Source organism: Coffea arabica, chromosome 4e (assembly GCF_036785885.1).
Source record: "Coffea arabica cultivar ET-39 chromosome 4e, Coffea Arabica ET-39 HiFi, whole genome shotgun sequence".
Taxonomy (NCBI): domain Eukaryota; kingdom Viridiplantae; phylum Streptophyta; class Magnoliopsida; order Gentianales; family Rubiaceae; genus Coffea; species Coffea arabica.
This window is the reverse complement of record NC_092317.1, coordinates 6,008,721-6,027,265: the sequence shown is the minus strand read 5'-3', so window position 1 is coordinate 6,027,265 and position 18,545 is coordinate 6,008,721. Positions and strand designations below refer to the sequence as shown.

Sequence of the window (18,545 nt, the reverse complement as noted above, 5' to 3'; positions counted from 1 at the left end):
AGCAAAGACTGTTTATCACGAGTCAATGCACCCGTGTACAAGATCCATGAAAAATCTAGTCGCAGATTTAATACCAAAACCAACATCTAGCCGTCCAGTAAATTATCTCCAACATTCAACGGTCAAGGTTAAATCACAGAGCCTAGGGCACAAACTTTCCACGTTGATCCAAAACACAGAGATACTCCCCTCTTCTCCTCTATAAATCCTCCCCCGTCTCTCCCACTCTTTTCAGAGCGAGCGAGAGAGATTGAATTCACAGTACTGTCTTTCTTTCTCTCTCTGAATTCATTTCATCACTCAAATTTTTGTTCTTTTTTTTTCTGAATCCTTCCAAAATCCGTAGATAAATGCTGGCATGGCGAAGCCCAAAAAGTCTAAAAATGAAGAGCAGAAACCTGATAATTCCGAGGCAGTGGTCAAGCACCAGAAGCTTTGTTTATCAATCGATATGGAAAAGCGTCGAATCTACGGGTACTTCTTTTCTTGAACTTTCCAAATTGTACGCTCATTTGAGCGATTACTGTTTTTGTACAGTAACCAGATTTTTATTGGATGGTGATTAGATAGTAGTAAATTTTATGGTGACTGAGTTAAAGGAGCTGTTTTGAAAATTGAGAAATGTAATTAGTGAGAAAAAGTAGATTTAATTCGTAAAAAGGTTGAATTTTGTTGGTCTCAAGTTGCAGATTGTTATTGCTGAAGGTACCGGCTAAATGTGGGAGAGTTTTTAAGTTGGTAGGGATGGAAGGTGTGATAGGCTTCGAGTGCTGCCACCTTGTTATATGTTCAATTGGAAGGAAGAAATTTGCTAACTTGAGTATGTTTACGTTGGAGATCGAATGATTTGGATGGTTTGGGATATTAAACTGATTGACAAAATTTAGGTGGAGATTTTGTGTAGGAATCAGCTGTCACTAGAGTGAAAGAAAATTAGGATGGGGGGAAGCTAGTTTAGTTTCTGGCAAGGTTTAGCCAATCAATTGGCAATTAGTTCAGTCTATTAATGTAAGTTAATCAGTTTAAAATTTGTTGATGAGATCAATATCCTACCCTTACCAGAACTTGTGGAGGGAGGTGCTAAAATGTAATGAAGTAAAATTTCTTCTAATTAGTAATTATGGGAGCGTGAATCTTTGATACTTAAGAGTCATTTGTTGTAATGTTGAAGCTTATTGTTATTGACCAAATACACTCGTAAAGTCATATATATTGAATCAACAGCATTAGAGTACAATGAAATTCCTATAGATATTCTTGGAAAACAATTTTTGCTGCTGTTATTACTTTTGGAAACAAGAGCGTCATTTTTTAATAGCTTGGGTGATAATGTGCAAGTAGTACTAGTGAGGGTATAGCAAAAGTATATTAACTTATAGAAACTCAATTTAAATGTGTTGATAGGATTTACAATTTCCGAGGTTTGCAGTTGGTGTTGGATCAGTTTTTATTTTTCCCTGCCATTCTGTGTACCCAATCTAGGGTTGTTGCCATTCAGGAGTCGGCTAAATACAGAATGTGGTCTGTACATTCAACAGTGGTAGTATTCTGGGTTTGCCTTTGAAAATGAGATTCATATTTGTGGTTTACATATTCTTTTGTTGTTCTTGGGTTGAGGGTGTGCATTTTGAGTGTATTTACAATTTAACGCTCTTTACTCATTGTGGAGTTTCTTGCTGTAATTCACTTTTAAGCGATGAAGAAGAGCTTTGAACCAAAATTATCGTATGCCGTTAATCCTCTTTTTCATAATGCATTGTTTATTGGAAGATGACTAGGGAAATATGGTTTCTGTGATTATTCAGTTACACTGAGCTTGAAATAATCGTACCGGAGAATGGGATAGTGGGTTTGCATGCAGATAATCTGGCAATCGAGAGTGTAACAGTTGATGGAGAGCCAGCTCATTTTGAAGTTTTCCCTCATTATCTAAATCTGGATAATGGAGATAGATGGTGCTCTGTCTCAACAGCTACTTCAGCTGCTGATGCAGCAGGATCTGTTTATCTATCGTCTCTTGAAAGAGAGCTGGTTCCTAATTTGCTGATAATGTGTAGTAAGTCTGCCAAGCCAGATGGGGAACGACAAGGACAAATAGAGCTTGACAATGAATCACAACCATCAGCTGAGAGCACTCAGGTTTATGACTAGTATTGTGAATTCCTTGGCTTGATTGTGTATGGAGATGAATTACTAAATGTGCTTTTATCATTTGAGGAGTCTATGTACTTGAATAAGTTTCATATATAGAAGCAATTGGGGACTTTCTATTGCTGTTCAATTTGCTTCTTTGAATTTTTGCTTTTTTTTTTTTTTGGTAGATCACTTGGTAACATACATACATGTAACTGAGTTTGTGTTGGTGACATTTCTACTGAATTACATCATTTCTTTCAAAGATGCTCTGAACAGAGAATTGGTAGTTTTTTTATACAAAATTGTTAATTCTGTTCCATTGCAAAATAATTGAATTGTTACGTACTGAGATTTGGTAATAATGTCCAACCCTTGCAGTTGGTGGTGAAATTTAGTACCCTTTCCATTCATGCTATAAGTTGATTGTTTCCCTTGCTTTTTAATCTTATGCGAAGAGGTTTACTTTCCTATGATTCCTCATGTAGGTTATGTTGAATGCAGAATTTAAAGATGGTTCGGATTGAGTATTGGGTGGAGAAAGCAGAAACAGGAATTCACTTTGACCATAATGTTCTGCACACTGATAACCAAATCAGGCGTGCCCGTTGCTGGTTCCCATGCATGGATGACAATTTGCAGCATTGCAGGTAAGAATGCGATTCTGATTCTCTGATCCAACATATGGTTGGTAATTATTGTTGTGAAATTTCATGCTAATCATTCTATTCTTTGTGACTCTTGTCCAGCTATGATCTGGAATTTACGGTGGCTTGCAACTTTGTGGCGGTCAGCTCAGGAACTTTACTCTATCAGGTGAAGTAGAACTCTATCATTTTGTTTTATGCACAGTTGTTACGAGATTCTTTTAGTTGTAGATCAGCTGATTTATTGGAGGCTCCATATTTATTGTGATTACTTCCCGTGGTATAGGCTTGAATTGATTAATGTTATCCAATTGTTCCAGAGACTGTTGCAAACTGTTGTTTCTTGTTGTAGGTGTAATGTTCTTTAGGTTCAGGGTCTTATCATTAATTTTAGTTGAAACAATAATACCAGGGCTGTATTTTGCTTCTTAAAACCTGCTAACTCCCTGATTGTAAGGTTTACGGTTTGCAAATAATTCAGTAAATAGGAAGTTGGTTGTCATTTGCAAGCACATAGTTTGCCATCATTAACAGCAATCAAATAACTTCAGTTCAGTTTTGATAATTGAAGAAATCTAGCTGACACATGAAAATTAGTTTTCCGTGCTTTTGAACTGTTTATGACCCTGTATCAGCTCTGGGCATCAGTCTCTTAGCCTTTCTTATTATGTTAGGCTGATTTATGTATTGACTCATATGTATTTATCATGACAGTAGCGATCTTTACATATTCTAATCCATGTCAGGTATAGGATTTAATTTTTGAATAGCATAAACAATGAAGAAGAGTAGAATTTTTACCATTGTTGTATTTACTTAGTTTCACTTTAACTGCTATACCTTTGGGTAATATCACTGTCTACATCATTGAGCGTTCAATGCGTTGGACCTGTCTCTCTTGATATTAGGGAAATGCAATTACTTTCTGATAGCATCCCGTAGCTAGGAAAACTTTTTAATTTCAGATAATTGTCACATATTTTTACCATTCATCCAACCTAGCAACTAATTTGCTCTCTGTTGAAAGTTAGAAATGATGCTAGAGAAGGGATGAACTTCTAGTGATGCAGGGATATCGGGCACTTGATACTTTTGGTAGATTTAAGTCATGAATTTTCATGCTTCATCAGATTTTGTTGCGCTAGAAAGATGATATATCTACATGGTCATTTGACAAGATCCTTGCATGGTCGACTTGTTTACATTAATTTGCAGAAGTCTACACTAGTTCTTCTGGGATTTTATGCACCAATTTTCCTCTCTTTTTATTGGGATTTGCTTTGAAGTGTCTTAGATGGATGACATGTAGTTTGTTTAGAGAGTTAATTTAGTTCATTTTTTTCAATTTTCCAAAATTTGTTTGCTTGGCAGGTCTTGAGCAAGGAGGATCCCCCACGGAAAACATACGTCTACAAACTAAATATTCCTGTTGCTGCTAGATGGATATCCTTGGCAGTTGCACCTTTTGAAATTGTTCCTGATCGCCACAATGCATTGCTGTCACATATCTGTCTACCTACTAACTTGTCAAAGTTGCAGAACACTCTGGGATTTTTCCACAGTGCTTTCAGGTAGTTTTTCTATTTTTTGGGGTGTGTCATGACATGTTTTGCTTTGTTGTGTAAATCTCCTAATATTTAGTTTTTTTTAACAGCTACTATGAGGAATACCTCTCTGCCTCGTTTCCATTTGGGTGCTATGCACAAGTTTTTATTGCTCCTGAGATGGCAATATCCTCTTTGAGTCTGGGAGCCTCTATTAGCATCTTTAGTTCTCAATTGCTGTTTGATGAGAAAGTCATTGATCAGGTATGACAATATGGGACATTGAGTTGTCAACCATTAGCATTAGCAATTAGCAGACTTGGCATGCCTAAATGTGGAGTTTTTGAAATTGGATGGTGTCTTATGTTTTGTGATTTTTCAGAAAGCATCAGAGTGTTGAAGCAACTGAGTGACTGTCTTGGCAAGGGACATTTGTTTTTATAAAGCGATGATAGTTTAACAAGTACAGATTATGCAAACTTGAAGAGAGTTGTAGAATGAAGTTGGGGCCTTTTTGTTGTTTTTGAACTATGAAGCTAAATCCTACTCATCAAAATGTTCTCTGTGTCAAAAGCATTATCAAGCCCTTTGCTGTACTTTTTGGTTGAGGATTTGATGATAATTTTGACTTGGTTGGATTATAGATCTATTTCTTGTTTCTTAATTTTAATTGGTACTTTTTGAACATTTTCCGTAGTTCCTCCAAGGAGGTCAAATAGACAACACTGTAGTAAAATCTACGTCCCTTGAGCTGGTTGGTTGTGTAAGTTGATCAATTATTACACTGAAGCGGAACTTCCAGGGGACGTAAGCAAATGCTACCTGACGTAGTAAAGGACTGCTTTTCCCTGATAGACAGCCTCAATTGCTATTATCAACATCCTAATAGGTTGTGAGCATTTTTATGACAATTTTTGAACCACTGATTGTCTAGTTTGACCCTTTGTGGTCCTGGTTCTCTGGATTTTCTAAAGCTTGTGATGTGTTTTGTGAACTGGTGGTTTGATTTGACTGATTTTTAAATCCCTAATTATACTGGATGTTGTTTGGACTTAACCTTGCTCATATGTTAATTATGAAGACAGAAAATCACATCTATTGGGTTATTAACAATCTCCCCATCAGTGTGCTTTCTTTATTGATTTTAAGTTGTGAATTATTCTTCATAGTTCTCTATGTTGTTTGCTATATCTGCTAATGGGTCAGAATTTTAAACAGACGATTGAAACCAGGATTAAACTAGCTTATGCTCTTGCAAGACAGTGGTTTGGTGTATATATCACCCCTGAAGCACCAACTGATGGTGAGTGTGTAAATGAGTTATTTCAATGATAATGATTAGACACTTGCATTTTGATATCGTTGCTTGTGCTTACCGTCAGATTGGTTGCTGGATGGTCTTGCTGGGTTTCTGACTGATTCATTCGTTAAGCGTTTCCTGGGAAATAATGAAGCACGTTATAGGCGATATAAGGTTTGCTTTCCAATGAGAATTTCGTTTTTTACAATAGTTATTGACCTTAGCCAATACAGCAACAAATTTGTTGTGGAGTACGGTCAGTTGTTTGAAAATAGTGGATTCAATCTTCTTGTAAGGGGTCATGATGAAAATCCTTGGAAAACTAGTTAGTTGTCTACTGCAATTTCTCACGTTCCTAAAAAAGCTGTAAGTTGTTTATTTGAATCATTTCTAGTGGTTCACCAAGGAAACAGGGTATGTTGGAAATTTTACTTAAATGTTATGGAATCGAAATAAATGCTCATTGATTCATGTTGGGGTGTCGGAAAATTTTTTTTCTTTGACATTAATGTTATTAGTAATTTCTTGTTACTTGCTCCCTCCATCCCATTGTTAATGTCATGTTTACTTTTTTGACATCCCAAAATAAGTCTCTTTCTAGTTGTCAACACAACATTTTATTAGCTTTCCCACTTTTGCCATTTGAAAAAGTAACTTTACCTGCTTACCAATGCATTCCTCATAATTTGGAAATTTTGAATTTGAGGACAACATTGTAAATTCATCCAAATCCTCCTCATCCACCTCACAGTGGTTACATGTTCCCCTTAAAAATTTCTTTTCCAGAAAAAACTTCTCAAATTATGGGATGGAGGGAGCTTTTTTAAGGTTTGTTTTATTTCGCAACAGAGATGTCCTTTTTCTGAAAGATATTAGTTGTTCAAATTGGGTGCCTGATTTTATTTGACGTATTATTTTTAATGTGCTTGATGAGAAATAGATCACTAAACAAGTTGTTGACATCCACAAGGCCTTGTTATACAAATAGATTCTGAAGGTGAATGTTGCTTTAGGAGGGTATTTGGCGTCTTATGAGGAACAATTTTTTGTACTCTAACCTAAAAGTGAAGATAGAAAGCCAAGGAGACCAACTCTTCATGCTTTTTGCTTAATAATAGCTCAAATCAGCTTATAGCTTATTTTAGGCATATGGTCCCATACTAGCTTCTGACCATGAGGTGTTGGCTGTAAGGTATAGTTTTCCATGTCGATCTAATATTGTCCTTTTTGCTTGACTTGCAGGCCAATTGTGGTGTCTGTGGGGCGGATGATAGTGGTGCAACTGCCTTATGCTCATCGGCTTCTTCAAAAGATCTGTATGGAACTCAGTGCTTTGGTTTCTATGGAAAAATAAGATCATGGAAGTCTGTAAGTTGTTATCTCCCATGATACTTGATAGTTGTTTGTTAGTTTTTTAGAATAAATTGCACTTGTTCTTCTGTTTCTAGCATCCCTATGTCTTGACGTATTATGTCTTCATGTTACAGGTTGCGGTCCTTCAAATGTTGGAAAAGCAAATGGGTCCTGAGTCGTTCCGAAAAGTAAGAATGTATACATCATTGTGATATATGTCTACTTTTGACTTTGTTCATGCTGAAAGACCTCCTTTTTTTTTTTGCGCTACCCTACTGGTAGCATCAATTAGAAACTAATTGAGATTAAAGGTTGGTTCTTGGTTCTAATCCCTGAAGTATGTGCTTTATTTTATTATGCAAGTTTTTTTATGGTTAGGCTAAGTGGAATATTAATGTCTTCTGCGCAGCAATTTCCTCTTTCTGATAAGACTGCTTTTTGTGTGGCTTGATAGTCTAGTTTTCTTTGGTCTTTTTCACAATATAGTAATTCATCATATTCTTTTAGTCATTTACAATTTTTTGTTATATTTTGTTAAAAATATATATAATTGGACTTTCAAGTCTAGTGCGTGGAAAGGATGGATATATCCTGTTGAAGCTTGTAGTGTTTTTGAGGCTGAATGTGCTACAATTGTTAAAAAAAAATTGACACTACAAAAAGTCAGTGGACAATTTCTCGTCATTTTTCAGATGTGGTTTTATATGCTCACCTTTATGAAGCTTGAACCAATCATGCATGAAAGAAAATTTTCCATATTGAATGTTGTTAGTTATGGGTTTTGATTGTAAGAAAAGGAAGGCATTCGTCAATTAAATACATTCTTTTTAAATTACAAGAGCTCCTCCTCCCACCTTTTTTCTTGGGGGTTGGGGTGAAGACCTGTGATAAAATATGTTGAACATTCTGGTTGCATTCTGATTTTTCCCAGTAAGGACAAAAGCTTTGTGTAGGGCCATAGTTTTTGCGTCATATAGTGGTTTCTTGTCTCTGTCTCCACTGGTGCACTGTTTTCTTGGATGCTATCTGGGAGAGTTTTAATTCCTTGATGTGTGGTTGTAAATAAGGTGCTGAGGAGATTGTGGGGAAAACTTATCAAATGTTCTTCAATCAATTCTTATGTTGCACAATTTTTTTTGGTTCTTTATTGTAGTTTTCACTTCTGGAGGTGGGTGATAGGTGCCTCATATCTTTTATTTCTTCTATTTATAAAGTAGTTATCACATCGATGCTGAAAATATACCACAAAAACAAGTATTTAACATGCAATATGCATGACAGCTGCTTTGTTGCTAGCTTGATTGATTTTGCTCATAATATCATAATTTGATCTTCTCATTTTTAACTGCTGATATACTTGCTTGTTAATTTGTTGGTTGAGCTGCATCAACTTGCCAAATATTTTTTTTACTTACATGATCAAATCTTTGTATTTGTAGATTCTTCAAGTAATAGTTGTCCGTGCTCAAGATACAAGTCGTCCTTTGAGAACTCTCAGCACTAAGGAGGTATTCATAATTATACCACAGTACCTAACCTATGTTATGCTTGATTATGATTTTCGAAATCTTGGACTTCCATATGGGAGATGCCAAAATAGACAATGTCTAGAGTTGAAGAAAAAGTTATTTGCCCCATCAGGGGAGGAATAAAGGTAATTTGAGTGGAGGAGAAGAGGTTGATTGTAGGGCTTAGCAAGAAAGACCAAACGTGGTTGTATTAGTATTTACTAATTAGCTGGGACTTAGATTAAAAATAAAGGTAGCTGGTGGTTGTTGGTGTTGTTTTATTCTATTTCTTTCCCGTCCGATGAGTTCTCTCTCTCTCTCTCAAATTTCTGCTTTATACTCTTACTGCTGGGGTGAGCACTAGATTTTTTTTCTATGGTATACGTATTTCTGAATTTCCTTGTCGTCGCCTCATTGGATATTGTACTTCTGCTTTTAAGTTGTAGTGCATCCATTTGAAATTCCTCCTTATCTTATTCAAAGACAGTCAAAGTTCTTCCTTTTACTATGTGTCACAGCCTACTCCAGCAGGACTGCTGATGCAACCAGATCCATCAAATACATCTTGGTTTGGTTTTTTGTTGTGCTGGCCAAATTGATCAAGTTGTATGGTAGAAGTTAGATCACAAGTATATTGTATTCCAGATATTTCTGTCAATTTGGTGTGGAACGAGTTAGGGTCTGAAAATCTGATAGTAGCATAGCAAAAGACATTAATGCTCCTTTGACAAACGTTCTGGCAGAATTTGTCTGATTCTTTGATAGTTTTGGTGGTTCTTCACTGATTATTCTAGAGTTGATGTCTTTCTTTCCAACGTGTATTGCAGTTTCGACACTTTGCAAACAAAGTTGGTAATCTTGAGCGTCCTTTTCTTAAGGAGTTTTTTCCTCGTTGGGTTGGATCTTGTGGCTGTCCAGTGCTTAAGTATGAATTTTATGGCTCAAATTTTATTTTCTACATCTTTGATGTTGCTTGTATATGATGATGCCTCCATTTGATATTTGTCCTCCTATTGTGCCATGGAAAGGATGGGATTCTCATATAACAAAAGGAAGAATATGATTGAATTGGCTGTACTGAGGGGGTGTACAGCTAGGCCAGATCCAACTGCAGCGCTTTCTAATGCAAATCCTGATTCTGAAAAAAGAGAGGGTGATGTTGGATGGCCTGGCATGATGAGCATACGAGTCCATGAGCTTGATGGCATGTATGACCATCCGATTCTACCAATGGCTGGAGATTCCTGGCAGCTGCTTGAGATACAGTGTCACTCAAAACTTGCCGCTAAACGCTTTCAAAAACCTAGAAAGGGTTTGAAACCAGATGGTTCTGATGATAATGGTGACTCTGTGCCAGCTTTAGATATACGTTCAAAGTATGTTACTTTGGATGATGGCATACATTATTATGTTAAACATGATAGCATTCTGTGTTGCCATGTCTCAAATGATTATTGCTGTGCTACGCAGTTCAGATTCACCCCTTTTGTGGCTGAGGGCTGATCCAGAAATGGAATATCTCGCTGAGATTCACTTTAATCAACCTGTACAAATGTGGGTAAGTTTGGAGTGATCATCTTTACTAGTTGCTCTTTTATTGATTAATATGTTCCATACTGGTGAATTAGCAACATTCTGAAAGCAATTTTAGTTTTGTTATAAGGAACTTTTTATGTTGGATATTTTTAGGATTGTGTCTACCATGGAATTTGTGTGTTCTTGATGTGTTTGGTCAATATTTTGAATTAAAATAGGGGGAAAATATTCTTTTACTTTTCACTTTTAAGTTTTTAAGGTCCTTATTTTATCTCTCATTTGTTGGTTCCTTGTAGTTCTTTTAGAGTATGAGTTTTTTTTTTTTGGGCTTTTCTTTCCCGGTTTGAGATGTCATTCAACTATTCCCTCATTGGTTGATCTTTGTGCAGCAGCAGTTGTATGCTTTGTCTTCAGTTCTTTCCAATAAGATAGTTTTGACATTATGAAGTTGGCAGTTGGATTTCAAACCTCATAATGAAGGCATTCTGATGTTATTCTATAACTCCATTATTTTCTTACAAAGTACCAAGTTTGTCACCTTCTATGATTCTTGATACTCTTTTTCTAATGGCAATCAGCAAACTTATCTTTTGAGCAATTAAATTTAAAAATTTGTTGGTTGTCCATTGAGACATTACCTACCTTTTTATTTTTGTCAAGTAATTAGCTTTCTTTTAATTTTCTGTGTGGATGCGATCTTTATACTCCCGACATGATTAGTGTGTATTGTTACACGTGTCAAAACATGATATATGTGTATTACACATGCATCAATAATACAGGGTCAGTCTAACCTCATGTTTACTATTGCAATTAAAGATGCTTCTTTCAAGAATTTTGTGTTTCATTCATTGTGTTGGGGTTCAGACTGGGAGATTGCACATTTTGTTTCCCGAGGCTTGAACTTCCTGAAGGATGAATGCTCCTTGCTCATTTTATGCTTATATTAGTAAACTAAATGTGCTCTCTTTTTCAGGTAAATCAACTGGAGAAGGACAAAGATGTTGTTGCACAGGCACAAGCAATAGCTATGTTGGAGGCATTGCCACAACAGTCCTTCTCTATTATCAATGCTTTGAATAATTTTCTTACTGACACAAAGGTTCTCTTCTGCTTCCCTTTGATAATCCCCCATTCTTTGTACACCCTTCTTTGTTCCATGAACTTGAAATTCTTCATTTTACTTTCAAGGCTTTCTGGAGAATCCGGATTGAGGCGGCATTCGCATTGGCTATTACTGCTTCTGAGGTATTGTTGCCCTCTTCTTTTTGCATCAAAATTGGAATGCTTTTTTTTTTAAAACTGATACAAAATTCATGTCTTCTGTGTTTAAATATCAAAGCATGTTTTAGAGGTCCAATCTCAATGCTGCTTTGTCCAGTCTGTTTGGTATTTCAAGTGAAGTTTCCTTTTTGTGGTCAGAAATCTGTCTGAGTAAATTTTCTTTAATTTGAACAAACAAGTTTTCTCTGCCAAGATCTAATAACTTTATGAAAAGCACTCATTTGTGATTACATCCATCCATCTGGGCCCAGGTTCTTCCAATCCAAGTGGTGAATAAAAAACTTTGGTGTTTGTTTATTTGTCATGGTAGATTCTTTAAATTTGTGTGTCCTCATCTGGGCAAAAGAGATAATTTTGTAAATAAATTAAAGGCCTTGGGTTGATACAAATTCTATGGTTGGTTCAGTCCTGGGAACTCATAAATGTTCCTATTCATATATTATAGGTTCTCTATCTTCTAGTTTACATTCTTGTGCATTTCTGACAAGTACGCATTGTCATATTGATGTGCTGTTATTGGGTATAAATAGGAAACGGATTGGGCTGGCTTACTCCATCTGATTAAATTTTATAAAAGCAGGAGATTCGACCCTGATATTGGACTCCCCAAGTGAGCCTCTTGCAATTCCTGCTTTTAGTTCTATTCAGTACTGCAGGAATCACTATAGCTCAGGCTTATGCTTTTCATTGCATTGCAGGCCAAATGATTTTCATGATTTTCAGGAGTACTTTGTACTTGAGGTAATGATATGAGGTAGGATGTGATTTGTGTATGATTGTCTCAGTGCTATTTAAATTCTTATATATAACATGGTGATAAATGAGTCAGGTTGTGTCTAAGGGAATTTTCATGATAACAAACTTAACCCAACTTTCCATATTTTTAAATGCATTCTTTGTCTTTGGTTCTCGGGCTTTTTCATAGTTGGTCTGAATATTCATAGTCTATATCATGATTAATGTGTCACTGCAAGTCATCTGTCCCTTTTTGTAACTTCAACTGGATTTACTTAATATCTGGACTTGACTTGTGTTTCATACTTTTGCGTCCTATCAGGTTATTCCATTAGCAATAGCTACGGTCAGGACAGCAGATAAGAAAAGTCCCAGAGAAGCTGTGGAATTCATTTTGCAGCTTTTGAAGGTAAAAACCTCTTTCATAATTATAAGCTATGGTCATCTGATGGGTGAGGGGGTTGTGGCCATCATGCTAGAATGTAGTTGAATATGCATAAATTGTGCTCTGGGTAATGAATATGCATAAATTGCGCTCTGGGTAATCTCTTTTTCTATGAAATCCTTAGATAGTATGCAACGTAATGCTGGAGAACTGCTATAAATGTTACTTGACTGCTATAACCACTTTCCTGGGCTGGACGCTATTCTGTATTAAATCAGTAGTGATCAATTTGTTAATGAAGTTTCACATATAGGAGGATGTATCTATCTGAAATTGTGAGACATTGTTGATGTCTTGCTGCTTGTACTTGAGATATACTAGATTGCTCGTGTTGCTATGTGTCGTGTTTTGTTGGGATTCTAGGTGTCTGATACTTGTCATATCTTCACATGTAAGGGGCATCTAGTTTTTCGTACTCCATTCTTTGACTTCTTGCTTAGTTATTTTGAAATTTTCTTTGCATCATGTGCATATACTTTTTCTGTTTTTCCCTTTTTCTAATTTTGGTTTCTGCACAGTACAACGACAACAATGGGAATTTCTACTCTGATGTCTTTTGGCTTGCTGCATTGGTTCAGTCCATTGGCGAACTTGAATTTGGGCAACAGGTGCTCATATCTTTTTTGTGGTTGTCTGTAGTTATTCAGTTGTTTATTTTTCGATTGATGAATTGTACATGTGATGCATATGTTTTTTCCTTATAGATATGGGCCCTGTTTCTGCCAATTATTTGCTCTCGACATAAGTGTGTGTATTAATTTATTTGTTGCTCTCATATGCCTTTAATTGCAAGTTCTTGTGCTTTAAGTTATTTTGGTAGTTGAATTTACGATCTAGCTGCCTATTTGCTCCTGTGGACATTGTTTTTATTAGACACGATATGGGTTATATTTAATAGGTAGTAGTGTGGAAACACTTCATTATAGTTAAAGATGGTTCCAATCTGGAAACCAAACCTGACTGGATTTGATAGATTTAAATCTTTTTCTACCGAGGAAATATCTCCGATTCGAGGCATGACAGGATACTGATATAATTGTACTCTTTGTCCAGCTTGGATAATACTGCCTTAGTGAACAAAATGCATTACAATGTGTACCTGTGGATTTGATCTAAGTGAAGATTACTAACTCTGGTGTTTACATAAAAGATCATTCCCCTGCCAACTTCTAGGACACTTGAGACAGTTATATCTGCTTTCCACCTTATTTGGTTTTCCCCTCATTCTCTTTTCTAACTTGAAGTACAAGATGATACTTCTAGAGGGTTTAGTATACTTTAAGCATCCTGTTACTACGCTGAAACCTGATTACTCGTGCACTTTGACAGTGTTACTGGTAGGCTTGTTTCCAATGCAGATTATCAAATATAAGAAACTCTAGAATCTTGGGGCTGAGCAAACTATTAGAAGCTCTACCTCTATTGGGCCTGGAAAAAGCTTATTATACTTTTGGTATTAAGATCTCAGATTTTGTGATCTAGATGTGTGAAAGTGTAAAGGTGACAATTTACAGCATGAACTTGACTCTTCTTCTATTTGATTAGTTCCTGTTAGCAGTGATGGAACAATAACCAAATTGAGCTCTAACTTGACTTTAAGATCTTTGAGAAATCACTGTACAGTGGAATGCATAAATGTGGCTATAGCATCACCTTCTTGGGGACCCAGAGAATTGACTGCTTCACACCATGTGCTAAGCTTTGTTGGTCGAGTTGCCTGTTCTTGAAGATATTAGTGCTTGGTTTTGCTTATTAATCTAATTTCCTGTTGCATTATTCAGGGATATAGTAGTCAAATGTGCAGAAAGCATGAGGTTTACTGCACCTCTGTTTAATTGGCAAAGAATCAATTGAAGTTCAAAAAATTGCAACCTAAATAAGTTAGCTGGGAAACAAAGTAAACAATCTCATAATTCTAAAAAATAATTGGATTGATGAAGCAGTAGTATATTTCATGTTTACTGCATGTGCTCTTTCAATGGTAATTTTCTCATATTTGCATATGCTAGTTTTGCTGGATTTACTACTAAGCTCTTTTTCCTCTCTTGATTGACCAAGTGGTTCTGTACTTTAATTCCAGAGATTAACCTGGTTAGGTAAACCATAAAATTTATTTCAGCTCCTATGTTATTTTATGTGAAGGCCCGGCATTGGTTTTCTTCAAGCATATTGGTTATGATGTACATTTGAATGACTACATTGAAGATTCTCTTCATCCTTGTTTGTCTGTTAAAATTTTTGAAAAGTGAAAGCGAATTCCAATTAATCTTTTACAGTTAAATATTTGGTGTATGTGAATTTGTGCCAGACTGATCTACTTGTTCACCTTTGAAGGCCTGCCATGATTTTCATCATCTTGAATTATGCTATCTGTGTAGATATGAAGGACTACATTGAAGATTCTGTTTGACCTTGTTTGTCTGTTGAAGGTTCTTTGAAGCATGATAGCAAATTCCAATTAATCTTTTATGGTTTAATATTTGTGTTTGTGAATTCGTGGCAGACTATAATCTACTTGTCCTCCCTTCTCAAGCGCCTCGACCGACTTTTGCACTTCGACAGGTGCCTTAACTCACTGAATACTGGATATAATCCTTTATATGACTCTGGGCTTCTCATTTGCTATGGAAAATGAATATACAGGCTAATGCCAAGCTACAATGGAATTTTGACTATCAGTTGTATTCGATCATTGACTCAAATTGCAATCAAGCTTTCAGAATTTGTTCCTCTTGTAAGTATTTTCCATTCTGATGTATATTTACTCTACAAACTAGTTATTCTTATGTTGAAATGCTGATTATTGCAGGATCGCGTAATTGAACTAATTCAGCCATTCCGTACTTTTAAGGCTGTATGGCAAGTTCGTGTTGAAGCAGGTAGAGCACTCCTTGATCTTGAGTTTCAGTCTGCTGGCATTGATGCAGCATTGACGTTGTTCATAAAATATTTGAATGAAGAATCATCTTTAAGAGGTTTGTATTCTTTCTAGTGTTTCAAGGTCCATTTGATTATTCAGTTTAGCATGTAGTGATAGTTGTTTGTTCTTTTAGAAAAAATAAATGCATAATATACCAAAATTTCTAATCTTACATCACAGGACAAGTAAAGCTAGGTGTGCATGCTTTGCGATTATGCCAGATGAGAACTGGATCTGATCCTGACAATGATGTAAAGAGTGATACTCTTGTGGCTTTGCTTCGCTTGCTTGAGAGCCCCATGTCATTCAACAATATTACCCTTCGTCATCACCTTTTCTGCATTTTGCAAGTCTTAGCTCGAAGGTTCGTATGCCTCATCCTGCCTTATCTTTTCTGAGCTTAGCAGATGAAATCTTGCCATAATGTGTCCAAATATCTCTGACATGCAGTTCGATGTGTTTAAGCCTTTCCAGATTATGGGACTTTTAAGTACATCCAACTGTACTTTAGGAGCACGTTTATTTTATGTAGTTATCTGCAAAAAATACATCTCAATGACTACCTTTTTTTTTGGTGGGAAAATGCCTTCTAATTATGTAGAAATGTTCCTTAGTTGGAGACACATAATAAAGGTGTGATGCTGATTATGCCCCATTGAATCTTAGAGAGACAAATGATATGCACTTGTCATTGGAGCTTATTGTATGGTCTGGAAAAAGGAGAATTCTTTGTTCATCTCAATAGCAGATGATAAGCATTCAATTGGATAAATGGATCTCCTTAGGTATTTAACTGAGAGTGGTGTCCCTTTCCTTTTCCTGGATAAATATGAGTAGCCTGGTCATCAGAACTTGGTAATTTTTATAACGCTAAGATGATGTTATTCTTGGATATGCTGCATTCTTGCTATATCTGGTTGCTCGCTATCTGTTTGAGGAAGAAAAATAGGTTACGTCATCAGCTGCTGCAAATTTAAGCCTGTTTCTGTTCATCACTCTATTAGGGCACCTACCCTTTTTGGGGCACCAAGGGATGAGACGCTGAGAATGGGGCATGCAGAAACTTGCAGTGAACTTAAGAACATTTTTGCTGCTCTTGTCAAACAGTCTAAGCCTCCAGAACCCTCTCTGGAGGCTCTTGACCTTGAACGTGATGGTGATGGTTCAGTATTTCCTGAGGCTTCTCAGGCGCGCGATGTTCTCTCCAATGGTCATGATTTGACAAAGGCTATTGATATTGCTGAACCTGATGGTCTGCTGGCTCCTGAAGCTAATAGAGAAGCAGATACTCATCTTGGAAACAATGAGCAGCGGAATCGAGTGGCTGAACTTGGAGAAAGTGATATTTTCCTGCCAGAACCTGCAAAAGAACTACAGGCTCTCTCTGGAAGTGATGAGCAATCAAAGCCAGTGATTGACCAAGCAAATGAGAACATGGTCATTGCCAAGGCCGTTGACCCACCACATGGGAACATGGTCATTGCCGAGGCCATTGACCAACCGCGTGAGAACATCGTCATGACTGAGGCTGCTAAAGGAGCAGAAACACCATCAAACAGTCGTGAACAAATGAAGCCAGTTGCTGAACTTTTGCACGATAATTTAGTTGTTGCTGAAGTTTCCAAAGAGAATGATACTGTTTCCAATGGTCTTGAGCGGAAGAAGCCAGTGTTCCGGTTTAAGGTCAAACATTCTGCTGCTTCAAGCCGGGCAGAGGATCCTGATAATGCAATTCTTGAAAAGTCTCAAGATGGGCATGCTGATGCTGATAGAGGTGCAAGCAGTTCTGTCTCTGTTGACGCACCTCAAAAAATTGTTGCTGAGACATTTAGCACAGGCAATCAGAACCTTGAGGATGTGAATTCGAGCCATGATGTGGGGTCTCGGGTAACTGCTAGCATAGGCAGTGCCAAACTTGCAGCTGATGATGTGAAGGAACTGCAGTGCACAGCTGATTCAAGCAAAGTTTATCTGGTATCACCGCCAGGTGATCACATATCTACGAGCATTGTGAAAGATGATCATTTAGAGATGATGAGTAACAAATATGCAAGTTTAAAATCTCTGACTGTGAATGGACCCGGTCCCGAGACCAGTTCTTTGGTCAAAGAGAGGGACAAGAAAAAAGATAAGAAGCAACATAAAGAAAAGAAGCGGAAACGGGATGAGCACAAAGGTCACCGAAATGACCCAGAATACTTGGAGCGGAAGCGTCTAAAGAAGGAGAAGAAGCGGAAGGAAAAGGAGTTGTCAAAGCTCATGAGTGATGAGGCGAAGGCATCCTCGTCAGTTGAATTGCAGAGGAAGAAAGGGATTCCAACAGGGATTAGTAGGGATGAGCAAGCGAGTCAAGTGGAGCACGAGAGAAGTAATTATGATAGTGAAACTAGGTCAGCTGCAACTGGTGGGGAGGGAAAGGCACCTCCGGTGGGTTCGTATAGGAAGAAGGACGATTCCGGATCTGGGGCAAGCATGCAACCGAACCCACCAGGTGAGACGAGTGGAGCAAAGGTGGTAATAAAGCCATTGGATAGTAGTGTAAATGCAACCCAAAGTAGTTCTTCGCATAGACTAAAAATTAAAATAAAGAAACGGACGCTTGAAAAACCATCATGAATGTAATCTAGTGTGAAAATGAAAAAGCTATTTTTTGTACTTTTTCTTCCTCCCGTGTAGTATGGGAGCAGGGCCCTGATTACATGAAGCCCCCACCTGGCTTATATATTCTATTCTCATCCCGTGATTATTGACGATTGTAACTTCGCTTTCCATGCAACATCTTAATTGCTTGGGAAACTATATGTAATTATTGGTCAGTGTCTATTCAATGCTAGATAAGTTTTGCGGGGGCTAGGGCCGCAAGATGGCGCATTAATTCTTCAGCTGATAATGCAGCCAGACATACTACTACACAATAGTACAAATGTTTTCGTATGTATGCATCCAGCCGCTGCATTTGCTCACCCTTTTCAAGTGCAGTACGAACATGTCCATTATTTACTACTAGTTCAAAGGCGCGTGTCACAAGTACATAAAAGGTTGGGGGCCCTGTTTTCATGCTTCAGCTGCTGCTTATCCGCCTTGCCTTTTTGCCCTCCCTCCCTATTCCTTCCTTTCTCGAACTACATTTGGAATGCGGG

The 18,545-nt window shown here is 37.1% G+C and overlaps 1 protein-coding gene across 4 annotated transcripts; it reads left to right on the top strand.

The window, feature by feature from the left end:
- The first annotated feature begins 160 nt into the window (after positions 1–160).
- Positions 161–18,287, top strand: LOC140003931 (transcription initiation factor TFIID subunit 2-like). 4 transcript variants are annotated; one of them, XM_072047378.1, is made up of 25 exons: positions 161–474; positions 1,806–2,139; positions 2,638–2,783; positions 2,883–2,949; positions 4,152–4,351; positions 4,435–4,588; positions 5,543–5,627; positions 5,707–5,798; positions 6,867–6,992; positions 7,112–7,165; positions 8,417–8,485; positions 9,313–9,410; positions 9,514–9,861; positions 9,956–10,043; positions 10,998–11,123; positions 11,213–11,269; positions 11,836–11,915; positions 12,004–12,046; positions 12,363–12,449; positions 13,004–13,093; positions 14,989–15,047; positions 15,129–15,219; positions 15,295–15,460; positions 15,586–15,769; positions 16,410–18,287. In XM_072047378.1, exons 1-25 carry the CDS (start codon positions 359–361, stop codon positions 18,019–18,021), a joined length of 4,572 nt encoding a protein of 1,523 aa, XP_071903479.1. In that variant the 5' UTR covers positions 161–358; the 3' UTR covers positions 18,022–18,287. The 4 variants fall into 4 exon arrangements, with proteins under 4 accessions (XP_071903479.1, XP_071903480.1, XP_071903483.1 ...); XM_072047379.1 differs by having other exon boundaries at positions 234–474; positions 2,622–2,783; XM_072047382.1 differs by lacking the exon at positions 1,806–2,139 and having other exon boundaries at positions 234–474.
- Positions 18,288–18,545: the final 258 nt, after the last annotated feature.

Bases quoted from the DNA above. Each gene is read 5' to 3' on its own strand.
- LOC140003931 (XM_072047378.1), top strand. From the start codon at position 359: ATGGCGAAGCCCAAAAAGTCTAAAAATGAAGAGCAGAAACCTGATAAT. The intron at 2,784-2,882 runs GTAAGAATGCGA...ACTCTTGTCCAG, and splicing joins GACAATTTGCAGCATTGCAG to CTATGATCTGGAATTTACGG. The intron at 4,352-4,434 runs GTAGTTTTTCTA...TTTTTTTAACAG, and splicing joins TTTTTCCACAGTGCTTTCAG to CTACTATGAGGAATACCTCT.